The sequence below is a fragment of the Rhinichthys klamathensis genome, unplaced genomic scaffold, assembly GCF_029890125.1.
Source record: "Rhinichthys klamathensis goyatoka isolate OS25496 unplaced genomic scaffold, OSU_Roscu_1.1 h1tg000144l_1, whole genome shotgun sequence".
Classification (NCBI taxonomy): domain Eukaryota; kingdom Metazoa; phylum Chordata; class Actinopteri; order Cypriniformes; family Leuciscidae; genus Rhinichthys; species Rhinichthys klamathensis.
Genome location: NW_026606679.1, coordinates 688,519 through 701,998, shown reverse-complemented (window position 1 = coordinate 701,998; position 13,480 = coordinate 688,519). Strand labels below are relative to the sequence as shown.

General features: G+C 37.0%; 1 protein-coding gene across 1 annotated transcript in view; it reads right to left on the bottom strand.

The window, feature by feature from the left end:
- Window positions 1–2,841: 2,841 nt before the first annotated feature.
- Window positions 2,842–13,480, bottom strand: part of cdk12 (cyclin-dependent kinase 12) — a 33,002-nt gene continuing 22,363 nt past the window's right edge. Inside the window, exons 3-13 of the mRNA XM_056257782.1 lie at window positions 9,982–10,182; window positions 9,641–9,780; window positions 9,237–9,407; window positions 8,605–8,794; window positions 7,641–7,697; window positions 7,286–7,387; window positions 7,113–7,190; window positions 6,913–7,029; window positions 6,068–6,199; window positions 5,427–5,647; window positions 2,842–3,837 (exon numbers count right to left, since the gene is read on the bottom strand). Coding sequence (XP_056113757.1) covers window positions 3,416–3,837; window positions 5,427–5,647; window positions 6,068–6,199; window positions 6,913–7,029; window positions 7,113–7,190; window positions 7,286–7,387; window positions 7,641–7,697; window positions 8,605–8,794; window positions 9,237–9,407; window positions 9,641–9,780; window positions 9,982–10,182 — 1,831 coding nt within the window. The 3' untranslated portion in view covers window positions 2,842–3,415. The remainder of the gene's footprint in view (window positions 3,838–5,426; window positions 5,648–6,067; window positions 6,200–6,912; window positions 7,030–7,112; window positions 7,191–7,285; window positions 7,388–7,640; window positions 7,698–8,604; window positions 8,795–9,236; window positions 9,408–9,640; window positions 9,781–9,981; window positions 10,183–13,480) is intronic.

The window sequence follows — 13,480 nt, the reverse complement described above, 5'->3', positions numbered from 1 at the left end:
CTACAGTCACAACAGGAATGGTGGGACTTCATTTGCAGCACTGTCCGAAACTTGAATGGTTAAATTGCATATTTCTTTTGTTTTTCCTTGTGGATTTGTTTATGGGACTTCTACATGTCTTATTCATGAAATTTTCAAAATTCATTAATATTTTGGTTAACCACTATTGTATTAATAGCCTTATTATAATCCATATATTTCAAATGTTAAATAAGATTCTGATCTAATAAGCATCTCAGTTTTAAGGAAAGTGGGAAAGGTTTTTAATTTGATTCTAATTTTAGACTTTGCTTTTGCCATTTAGGAGTGTAATTATATAGAATTTTGTTTTCTTTGACTTAAAGGGATAGCTCACCCTAAAATGAAAATTTTAGGGTTTAATTTTAGACTTTGCTTTTGCCAGAGTGTAATTTAGTTTTCTTTGACTTAAAGGGATAGTTCACCCTAAAATGAAAATTGAACTTGAAAATGAACACACACACACACAAAGATATTTGAAAGAATGTTGGTAATTAAACAGTTGACGGTAGCTATTGACCATAGTAGGGAAAAAAAACAGATGGAAGTCAACTGTCTGGTTACCAGCATTCTTCAAAATATCTTCTTTTCTGTGTCTGTTCGACAGAAGAATGAAACTCATACAGGTTTGTAACAACTTGAGGGTAAGTAAGTGATGACTTAAAAGGATAGTTCAACCATAAATAAAATATTAAGTATTTAGAACTGACTGACTGTAGATGGTGATGCTTTTTAGTTTTTAATCATCCAAGGTTGTTAATTTAAAAGATAAAGGGGCCATCACTATGTATTTGTGATAATTTTAATAAGGCTATTCGCTGGCTATGACAAAAGTATTAAATTAATATTACTATTAAAAAACAATTAGATAGCTAAGCGATGTCAGTGTCATCCAAATTAAAAAAAACAACAACAACACATGCACCTGCAAATCTGACCAGTATAGTTAATCTCACAAAACTTTATTCATAAACTAATAAAAAGGCAATTGTTTTTGCCCAGTCCTGGAGAAATCTGTGCTCCAATACGACACTAAATTAACCAAATCCTAGTCACCTGAAATCAATTTGTTCGGTCAGGGCGAGAGAAGAACCGGTCTATAAAATCACGATAGGAGAGTTTAAATCTATAGATGCATGACATTAGATTCTCCAGACGCATATGGGTTTGTGTTATGCAAAATGCCCTTTGACACCCAGAAATACTAAAGTGTAATTTATTAAAACTGGGTGTGCATGTTATATAGTAGTTTGTCTAAATTTTAGTCTGACTAATATTATTATTACAAACTATGTCATGCTACATGTGTTCCCTCTGCACCAGTGAGCATTAAGTTTACATACACACAATCACTACAACAGCTGGGAGACTTTCATCAATGTGCTGGAGAGATCTGACCTGATACAGAAACGAAAATAAAATTAAAAAAAAAGTCCCAAAAACAACGCTCCTTCTCCATAAAAGAAAACAGGATTGATAAGGGTGAGGACAAAATATGCAGTATAGCTATAATTTATTTGACACTCACAATAAGGCTTTTATTACAGTGTGTATTCCTGTGTGTTCACAGATTAAAACCCAAAGACCATGTGATAGAGGAAGAGGGCAGAGACAAAAGGAAACGACCAATGAGGAACTGAGAGTGAAGACAAAAAGCGTGTGAGCTGGAGGGTTTCATTTGGCAGGACAAGGTCAGCTGATCTTAATTAGACTTCATGAACCGGCAAAAGCAGCATCTCTCTCAGATGAGAACCAGTATCAGTCACAGATGGATGCATCTTATGAAAATGTGCCAAGAATATGTTCGCTTCATATTTCACCCAAATAATCAATCATTATATTTTGCATGAAATCAGTATTTTTACAAGATTTATTGCATGTGATGACATCATAATAAAATAAATTGAATTTAAATAGATAAAAAACAAACATTTTCTGCCTCTCATTACAGTAACGTGTCTCGACTTTCACCTTTTTTTTTGTCATTTCCATTTTTCTCAATGAAGACACTCTGTAAAATGTAATGAAAATGTTTTTTTTAAATGAACAAATTTAAGGTGGTACAACAAATGCTATCGTGATGTATAAACTACTGTAATAATACAACAAATTAAATATATATATATTATATATTAGAGCTGTCAAATTAATCACAATTAATCTCATCTAACATAAAAGTTTGTTTACATAATATATATGTCTGTGTATATACATACATGTATATAATGTGTATATACAGTAGATATTCACATATAATAAATATATACACAAACATATTATGTAAACAAACTTTTATGTTAGATGCGATTAATCAATTTGATATATATTTATATATATTATAAATCAATATAATTATACATTTAATTTTTTGTACTTTTTTTATAAAATATTTTAATTTTGTTGTATAATTTGTAATGTATATTTTATGTTTTATTATTAATTAAATGTTTTTATTTTATTTTTATTTATTACTGCATTACAGTATTGAGAATATTTTCTTTCTATTACAGTAATTAAAATTAATTGTCATGAAAATAATGTCTCAATGCAAAAAAAAAATAATCTAAAAAAAAACAACAAAAAAAACCCTTCATGGTCCTAATTATTTTAAGTATTTTCTTACTGCAAAATATAAATGTTCAATTTTAGGGTGAAATATGACCGGGGCAAGTTCTTGACAGGATGTTAAGATTCACCCACCTGTGCTAAACCAATTCAGTATGAGAGGCATAATGATGCGTGAAAGTCAGCGGTCGAAAATGTTACTTCGCTTCCTCCAGTTAAGTGTCGTTTTCTGAGTGTACTAAAACAGAGACACATAAGTAGAGGTGTGTCCAAAACGGCTCTTTATTTCAGGACTGTTTAATCTGGATTTAAAAGAGTGACAGAATTTAACGCAAACAGTGTAACCATCTCTCAAGGACTTGCGGTGTGTGCCAATAGATGAGGAGCTCCCACATTGTCTGAGAGCGGATTTCCGCACACAAAAGGTCCGCTGGGCACCGACGCAGTGTGAATGAATGACACGCAGACGGTGCTCTGGGGATTTTGCTCCTATGAAAATAAAACGAAATACTGCAAGACTGTAAATCTCAAGAGGAAGTTCACGAAAACAGAAAATAAACATCTGGATTTTCAAAAAAGCATGACAATTTATTTCTCTATTCGTTAGCTTTCAGTCTTCCAACTAATTAAATGTTTCCCCCTTTGTGAGATTTTAGGAAGAAAACAACAACAACAAAAAAAAAGAGACATCTCTGCAAGAAAAGCGTAGCGTTTCTTTGATGCGGGTGGGTCCCACATAACCAGCACGCTATTGAGACGTTCCACGCCACGTCTTTTTAGCTGTGGCCAATCACAGCATTCGACTACTCAGGCCCCGCCCCCATAAACTTAACTAACACTTGCCCTCGCGATCGCCCCTCATGACAGAAGCGGAGCCGCCCCGCGCCGTGCCCTCGTCCGACCGCACTCCGTTGCTTTCGTCTGCCCGCTCCGCCCCTGGCGCCGGGGCCTTTATCAGCTGCTCTAACAGGAGCGCGAGCAGCCCGGTCTGGTCTTCCTGCGGGACCTGTGACTGCTGCGGGACACTAGAGGACTGGATTAGGGTGGAGAGCTGGCTGAGCAGCTCGAGCTGCTGTGCGGCGTCAGGTTCAGGGGTGCGGGACAGCACTGATGTAGAGGCTTCAGAGGAGGTGCTGCCGCTGCGGAGGTACTCCGCCATCTGTGGGATGGTCAGATTGTCTGTTTGGCCCTGGAGCAGGTTCAGCAGCACCGCCAGCTCAGTCTGGTTCAACTGCTCCGCTGCGGCTCCCAGACCTGTGCATAGAGACAGTTACATTTCATTGCCATTTAAGGAAAACAGAATGCTCTTCGCCTTTCCATATACTTATCGCAGTATTCAGCAAATTGGCCTGCACAGTTTTGAAGCAATGAGAAAGCTGTGGAGAGAGTATTATTCCAAAAACACCAGAAAAAGATATTGAACCTGTCCCAAATAGACACTTTCACACTTCCAGGTTCTTAAAACAGGGGTTAAAGTGAAAAAAATTCCTGAGCCTGAACTTTTTTGAAGGGGGGGGGGGGCTGCACAGATGGACTTATCTTCAATAGCAAAGTATTAAAGTATTACAGCTGTATCTTAATGTCATCTTTTTTATGAATCAAGGCCAGTATCACTAATATTATAGCTACTGATGTTTCGATAAATGATTTTCCCCCAAATTTTAAACATTAGGCTTCAAATTTATTTTTAATTTTTAATTTAAATGAACTTAAAACAATCCTCACTTAAACCCATAATAAATGTCATATTTACCTGTACCATACAGAAATCGAATAAGGTTATAAAACATTCATGAACTTGCGCTCCATGCTTTCACCGACGACGCTAACGTGACGTATATGGATCTCAATAACACTGTGTCGCCAGGACCCGCCCTGCTCTGCTTCTGATAGGCTTCTAACATAGTTAGAGCTGCGTTCCTCTCATATGATTGGTAGGTGAAATCAATTGACTCGAAGATATTAAACCGCATGCAAGTTCACAATTTTTTTCCCCCCTCACGGCCGCACGGCGGAGATCCGGCACGGTGCCGGAATACTTTAAGCCCTGTTAGAAGCAGAAGTCGTCATAGTTAGGTGAACTTCTATAGTGGCGAAGGGAAACTACAAAAAAATATATTTTTTGCTTTGCCATTTGCCCCCATAGCAAAAGAAAAGCTGTTGATTTATAAACATTCACGCAGCAGTGTTAACCAGTTTTCTGTCATCTAATGTCAAGGTAATAAAGCAAAGTATAATCTTAAATGTTAATGTTAAATTTAACTGCAATTATAAAAAACTGATGACCGAAGAGAGTCATCACAGTCTGTGAAAAGGGTCCATCTACTTCAGGCTTTGCAAAGAGGCTTTTATTTAAAAAAAACAAAGACGCAACACTGACTGCACCAATAAACCTGCGACCTATAAGCAATCACTTCTTTCAGAGGCGGTGGTCGAATGTGTTTGAACAGCCACAAAAGACGCCTACTCTGATGCGTACACATTACAGGAAGTGCGCTAGCCTGACATTGTACCAAGCACAATGTTTTCTCACCATTCCAGATGTCCAACACACACTCAAGCCTCTTTCACACAGAGATTCCGGAAAATACACTGATAAAGTGACCCGGGTTCGTTTGATTTTGGTTCATTCACACTGCCAGGGCTGGTGTCTTGCCGCTGTCAGAGCAGGAACGAAAGCTGCTGTTCTCTGTATGTTTGTCCGTCGTCTCCGGGCACGAATATATGTAAATTCTAAGGTCACTCCGTCCCGCTACCTATCGGAGTAGTTTAGTTCCTCTAACTACCTGCCTGTATTTCTCAGGTATAGAGAACACAAAGGTTCCTGTCAACTCATGGCCCACCTTCCAGCTCAGTGGCTGTGATGTTCGCCGGTGCAGGATGGGCCGATGGGGGTGGAGGCGGGGGTGGGCTCGGTGGCGGGCGGCTGTTCTCCCCTGCGGAGGCTCCTGCGGGTTCCTTTCGGGTAACTTTGGCAACAGGGACATCCTCAGACACTCCGCTTTGCCTCTGCCTCCGCCGCTTCTTGCTCCAGAGCTCATGACAGTCTTGCCAATGAGGCAAACTAAAAGAAAGGTCACAATTACAAAACAGTTAGCAATGTGTAATTACAAGTACAAACAGCCGGTCATTATTACACTGATAAGACTGTGTGACCTCACTACTCATTCCACGAATGTAGTGTCATTAAAGGGATGATTCACCCAAAACTAAAAAAAAAAAAATCTGAATGTTTGCAACCAAACAATTGTGGGGCAACAGTGATTTCCATAGCATTGAGAAAAATATATAAATACTATGGAAGTCAATGGTGCCTCACAACTGTTTGGTTGCAAACATTCTTTAAAATGTTTTAGCTTGTGTTCAGCACAACAAAGTAATTTCTACAGGTTTGATAACATAATTTTAATTTTTGGGTGAACTGTCCTTTTAACATAAACAAAGATTTCAATGACGTAAGATGTGGTTTTAGGTGTGCACTGACTCTGGTGGCGGCATCTTGTTGGGCTCCACATCACACAGAAACTGGCTGGCCAGGGCCTGTTCAGCAGTGCAGCGTCTCGAGGGGTCCAGCGTCAACATGTGGTCCAGCAGGTCAAGAGCAGAGGTGGGCAGACTGGAAAGAGACATTTGGATTATACTAATGTAAATTATTACTAAAAAAGATAAATACATTTATGCATTTAGCAGATGTTTTTATGCAAAGACACTTTAATATTCAGGAGCATAACAATGGCAGAAATAATCATGCACAATCAAAATGATTTTTTAAATATATACCACCACCATTCCGTTCAAAAGTTTGTGGTCAATAAGATTCATTTTTAAAAAGAAATTAATACTTTTATTCAGCAAAGATGTATGAAATTGATCAAAAGTATTTTTGTAACATGAATGTGTTTACTACTTCAAATAAATGCTGTTCTTGTGAACTTTCAATTCATCAAAAAAAAAATCACAGATTTTAGTTACAGATTCAAAATTACAGATCCAAAAAAAAATTAAGCAACACAACTGTTTTCAACATTGATAAGAAATGTTTCTTGAGCAGCAAATCAGCATATTAGAATGATTTCTGAAGGATCATGTGACACTGAAGACTGGAGTAATGATGCTGAAAATTCAGCTTTGATCACAGGAATAAATGACCATTTAAAATACATTTCAATAGAGAACAGTTATTTTAAATGGTAATAATATACATTACAATTTTACAGTTTTTACCGTATTTCTGATCAAATAAATGCAGCATTGGTGAGCATGAGAGACTTCTTTCAAAAACATTAAAAACGGTCAGAGAATAATGGAAGTGTTTTAGGTTGAACTTACAAGGAAAATTCCTCTCGTAAGCGTCGTCTGTACTGTTTCTTGGGTCTCATTGTATTGAAGTACGGCAGCTTAATTACGTCTGGCCAAGCAGCGGGACACGGACTACCACACAAACGACTGACCGAAACAAAAGACAACACTGGAGTGTTACGGCATTAGAGCTACACTACACATACATTCAGAGATCGTGAGAAGCATACCTGATCAGCTCAAGCTGCAGAAGCTCTTGGTTGGCCTGGAAAATTGGTTTCTTAGTGAAGAGTTCTCCCAAAATACACCTTTACACAACAACAAAAACAAACCATGTCATTATTACATTAACAGCAGCTGGTGTGTAAATGTAGTGAGATGGAAAACAGACGGGACATCTTACCCGCAACTCCAGACATCAATAGCGGGTGAGTACCTCTCCTCCCCCAGTAGCAGCTCAGGTGGGCGGTACCACAGAGTGATCACCTTATTAGTGTATGGCCGACTGCGAACAACCATGAAGTTAGAATTATTCACCAGAGCTTTGCAGTATCAATTATGTTTACTGTTGTTGAAATGGTAAATGGACTGCATTTATATAGCGCTTTCACAGACCCAATGGCCACCAAAGCGCTTTACATATTGCCTCACAATCACCCATTCACACACCGACGGTCACTTGAATCACTTGAAACTTTAAAGTTGAAGTTAAAGCTGTTCAGCACAGCCTGCAGTAAGAGTAATTCTAAAAGACTTACCTTTCCTCAGAGTTATAGAGACGAGCCAAACCGAAATCTGCAAGCTTGATCTGACCACTGGAAAAAAAATAAACAGATGTTAAGACAAATGGAATGCAATTTTCAAAAATGCCTAAAACTTTTATAATATACATTTTTATTTTGTAAACTGAAAACTACAAATATGAGGTCAGGGCAACGTTTCATAATTTGAGATGCAGGTATTTGCAAGTATTGCTTAAATGCCAGTACATAACATTAATGATTTATTGCAAAAGAGTTTATGAAAGGAAAAAACATGATAAAGTTAATTGAAGGAGATTCACTACTTGTGAGTTTATTTCAGAGAGTGCGAGGTTAGGTAAGAATGCAAGATTGATGAAGAAAATCATTGCGCATGCTTTGAATTTTTTGTTTTTGTTTTTGAAAAGTCTCTAAAAGTCACCAAAACTTGATTTATTAGATCAAACTACAATAAAAACAGTAATATTATGAAATTGAATTACACTTTAAAATAACTGTTTTCAATTTGAATGTATTTTAAAAAGTAATTTATTCCTGTGATGCAAAGCTGAATTTTCAGCATCATTACTCCAGTCTTCAGTGTCACATGATCCTTCAGAAATCACTCTAATATGCCGATTTGCTGCTCAAGAAACATTTCTTATTATTATCAATGTTGAAAACAGTTGTGCTGCTTAATATTTCTGTGGAAACCATGATAAATTTTTTCAAGATTCTTCAAACGTTCAAAAGAACAGCATTTATTTGAAATAGAAATACTTTGTGACATTATAAATGTGGTTACTGACACTTTTGATCAATTTAATGCAACCGGTATTAATTTCTTTAAAAAATGTAAACAAAAATCTCACTGACCCCAAACTTTTGAACAGTAGTGAAACTGAACAAAGAACATGTAAATCACTACGACACTGATGACACAGACCGTCTTCATGCCACGTTTAAAAGCACAGGCTAGTACCTGTTGTTTAGCAGGATATTGGAACACTTGATGTCTCTGTGTAGAAAGTTCTTCTTGTGGCAATAATCCAGTCCCTCCATCAGCTGACGCATGAAACTCTGCACATGCTCATGGGAGAAAGACACCAGTCCTGACTCCAGCAGCCCCATCAGGTCATGGTCCATGTACTCAAACACCAGGTAAAACGCACCTAATACACAACAATTACAGGGTAAAGCCTTAGAAAATGATATGTGCAGGCAGAAAATGTTTCAGGTGAGTCTCTAAACAGATTGTTCTATCCCCCATGTCTGATTAAAAACTCTTTGGCCTGGTTTCAGACAAGGCTTAGATTAAGCCAGGATTAGGCCTTAGTTTAATTAGGATATATAATTAGCTTTTATAAACCTGCCTTAGAAAAAAACATCGCTGATGTGCATCTTGAGACAAAACAATGGCACTGACAAATTTTACGATACGCCAGTGCAAGTTACTTTCAGTTAAAACAGCTCAAACGTGCATTTTAGTCTGGGACTAGGCTTAAGCCTGGTCTGTGAAACCGGTATTACTGCCACATATTGTAAAAAGAGGGGAATGGCTTATGAAACACGTCCCGTGTTCACTACTGAACATGCAAATGCATATAAACAGACCTCTGTCCTTTTTAAAGTCAAGTGCGTCTTGTTTATCAGTGACGATCTCTTTCATGTTGACAACGCTGCGATGGTTCAGTTGTCTCAGGATCTTGATCTCTCTGATGGCAGTGATGGGGAAACCCTCCTTTTCATTATCTAATCGAACCTTCTTCAATGCCACCAGCTCTCCTTTAGAAACCAAAAACAACATAACAGCAGGCTGTCAGCACGTCTTCTCTTTTCAAACACCATGACAGGAAGTGAGAGTTGATTAAAAGAAGAAACCCAGTGTTGGGTTTTTGCCATGGCAAAAATATTGGGGTAATAACTGAGAGGGCAAAGATAAGCAGAACCTCACTAAATAATTCTGCATTTACAGTGAAGGCAACAGCTATTAAGCAGACTACACATAAACAACACACCTGTGTCTTTGTCTTTTGCCTTGTACACCTGACCGTAGGTTCCTTCTCCAATGATGCCGATGATGTCAAACTTATCCACACAGCGCTTTCCCCAGTCAGTTTGAGTCTGCTTCCTCTCTCCATATCTCGGACAGCAAATCCTGCACACATTTGACAGACTCTTGAGGAAAACCTTCCCTGATCATCACTTTCTCTTATTCTGCCATTTACGTCAGTAATAACTATTAGGGTTCTGATTGAAAAAATTTCCCCAAACTTTTGAATGGTAGAGTAGCGGGATATTAATTTTACCCAGTCGTCCTGAGAAATGCCCTGAATGAATGATGAACAGTGACACTTACTTTGGTCTCTTCTTGAAGGATGTCTGCAGAAGCGGTGGGGAAGCTCGAGCAGGGGACTGTGGGGGGGAGGGGTCTCCTCCAGAAAGTACCGGAGGGAGGGGCAACTCACTGAGAAGGCGTGTCCTGCCTTCTCTTTCCTTTTCTTTCTCCTTCTCCCTGTCCTTTCGTGATGACCTATGGGAAAGATTGCTCTTCTTTGGACTGAAAGAAAAAAGAAAAGAAAAAGAAAAACTTAAACCGGTAGCCAAACCAATCCCATTTGTCTGTCGTTGTTATCATTTAATAATTCAAATGGAGCAATAAAACCCAGTAACCATAGTTACAAGGGGTGGCCGATATAAGTGTAGACAAGATTAACCAGTAGAAATTTGTCAACCAATAGAGATTTGGACTATCGTGGTTATGCTCACATGACATTGCTGTGCGGTCACAAAAGCTTATCATCTTTTGTGACCGCACAGTATTTCGGTTTAAACAATGGTAAACAATGGTAACAATGGTAAACTGCTGAAACGCAAAAAGCACCGAAAGAGAACTCAATTCGCTATCTGAGAGACGCCCACACGAAGCCGCTGCTCACAGAGCGCATGAATACTAATCAGACTTGAACGGTTAAATACACATACTTGTATCAAAATGCCTGTCTTTGCAAGTATCCGCGTAAACGCAGTCTTAAGTTAACTTAAACCGTTGAGAAAGAAAATACATACGGAACAGTATATTGGATCTGTGCATTCAGCCTTAAAGTGACAGCAGCCTAATAAACCTGCTGTCATCTGTGTCAATGTTAATCAAACAACAAAAAAAGAAAATCTCTCAATGCTCTTGACTGACTTTAATTTACACAGTGAAGATGTGCAGTGTTTTTATACATGCGATTACTTTATACAATTCATGTAAGCTAGTATTTCTTATTTCTAGTGCTTGAAGTTTTTCAGGTAGGTATATTTCTTTATTTTATCACTGACTACTTACTTCAGTAAGATTGAGTTTTTTTATTTAATTTTTTTTTTACATAGGCTAGTATTAGTTTTTTGTTATATCGAAATAACACTAGTAGTAAATGTCAGAAAATAACTTTAATCTACTGAAATGGATGTTTCTTTAAACATTTCTGTAAAATGCAGTAACTACTAGGGCTGCACAATATTGGAAAAAAACTGACATTATAAATTGTGATATGAAAACAATTTCACCAGATGATTTGAATAGCTCTGTTTGTAAATAATTAATCATTCTAAAATGGTTGGGGTAATTTTCTAGGAGAGTGCATCTGAGAGTGCATTTATTATTTATCAAAATAACAAACAAATTACAAGCATAGATAAATACAACAGAACAAAGATACAAATGAAATAAGCAGTGCTGTATGTTTTTCACTTAAATATAACTATTCAGGTACAGACAAGAAATTATGACAGCAATACATCACTACTGTATATAAAATGTACTTATCAAAGTAATAATAATAATAGTATTATTATTTCTAAGGAATATCATTCAACCACTAAGATACTTTTTTCATCCATGTTTTAAATGTATATAGTTCTGTTGTGCAGCATCTTATTTGACAAGAAAGACAATTTGCAATGTTTTGTTGTAAATTAATTGTAATGTTTTAATTTGATTACATTTTAAAAGCTTGATAAAATTGTTTATATAAATTTGTATTAAATCATAAAACACAATCTCAAAAAAATGTATTTGGGGAAAAACAAAATGGATTTCATGGGTCCCTAAATTAAAAGGTTGACTCTGTTGAGAAACAAAGTTTGCATGTTTACATTCATTCTCAAGGTCTAACAAATATGTGGAAAGCATTTCCTTCCCCCCATTAATGGTAAATTAATATTGTCATAAATATTTTTGGGCATATCACCCAGCCCTAGTCAATATATTATTTATAATTAATAATAATAATGGTAGATACAGATAATAGTAGATACAGTTTGCACAAGAATCTAGCAGCAATAACTAGCATCTTGTTCACAAAGGGAAAATTCTGCTACATTATATTCACCACATGTAAATAGAAGTAATACGATTGCTAACAGTGAATGGTCTGCAAAATGGTGGGTGTAGTTAGCGACAACAGCCTTTGTCAACAAAGCTATTTGCATTTAGTGTAAACAGACACCACCAGAAAATAACAGTTTGTTCTCAGCTTACATTCTCTACAGCCCAAACATGCCCACGTGCATCTGGGAAAAATGGCTAAGCACATATGCTTTGATCATGTGACAGAGGATTCATGTACAAATGGAGACAACGAACATGTTAGTTTACTGTAGCCAAAGTGTCCAAATACTTATTTTGGGAGTGTATACATTTTGCTGCATTAAATAAAATACCAAAGCAAATGTCATTCATTTTAAAAGGTAGCACAAACACACTTTAAGTGAAACACATAGAAAAAGAAAGATTAATGACAATCCTAATAATATTCTGAGAGACGCAAAACCTGAGGAACAGGCCAAAACAGCACCTCAGGTGTGATCAAATAAAGGTCTAAGGTCTTCAAATATGATCAGATTTGCAACAAAAATACAGTTGTATAATCACTGTTACCACAAGTGACAAACTCTTTTCTGGGCAAACTATGGCCAGTTCAAAGTTAGTTAAAGTTGTTTTTATATAGGCCATATGTATACAATTAGTTTTAATTTTTATATTTTTATTTTAGTCATTTATTTTATATTTGTGCTACGAGTTTATCCTTTTTTTTAGTATTACTGTTAATTTTAATTTATTTTTCTTTTAGCTTTTAATTTATTTTCAGTTCGTTTTAATGTTTAAATCTAAACTTATTTCAGTGAGTTGCAAAGACAACATTTATATTTTTAATTTAGTATAAGTTTAAGCAAGCTAAATTTGGGATGGGCGGTATGACAATATATATTTTGGCAATGATATGAAGAGTATTTGTCCACGTTCACACAGCAGGAGAATACGTTGTCAATTCTGTATTTGAATCTTTAATATGGTTACGTTCACACACAGTACGGTTATTTCTGGGAGTGACAACCGCATTCTATGACCGAACTCACACCCGTATATTTTCAGGACTCGCAACCGCATTCTCGGCAAACCCGCGCTGTGTGAACTCCACCGCACTGGACAACTAGTTGACCGATGTCCGTCACGTCATACAGTGTGAGAGAGCCGGGGTTTTGTGTGTGCTTTCGCTTTCGGTAACTTACAGAGATGGAGATATGAGCTTTCTCATCTGAAGGTTTTAGATCCAGTCACTTTTCTCCACCGGAAACACAATTAAAGGGTACGGCTATCGTGTTTGCGCATTGAAGCTTCAGTCAGTTAATTAAGATTTGATGGATAACCTTGGGGCTCAATTGGACTCTAGTCGTGGCAAAAGTGATAAGACTTTCCAGTTTTATGGACATCGCGAACTTTGATATTACCGTATTTTCCGCACTATAAGGCGCACCGGATTATAAGGCGCACCTTCAATGAATGACCTATTTTAGAACATTTTTCATAG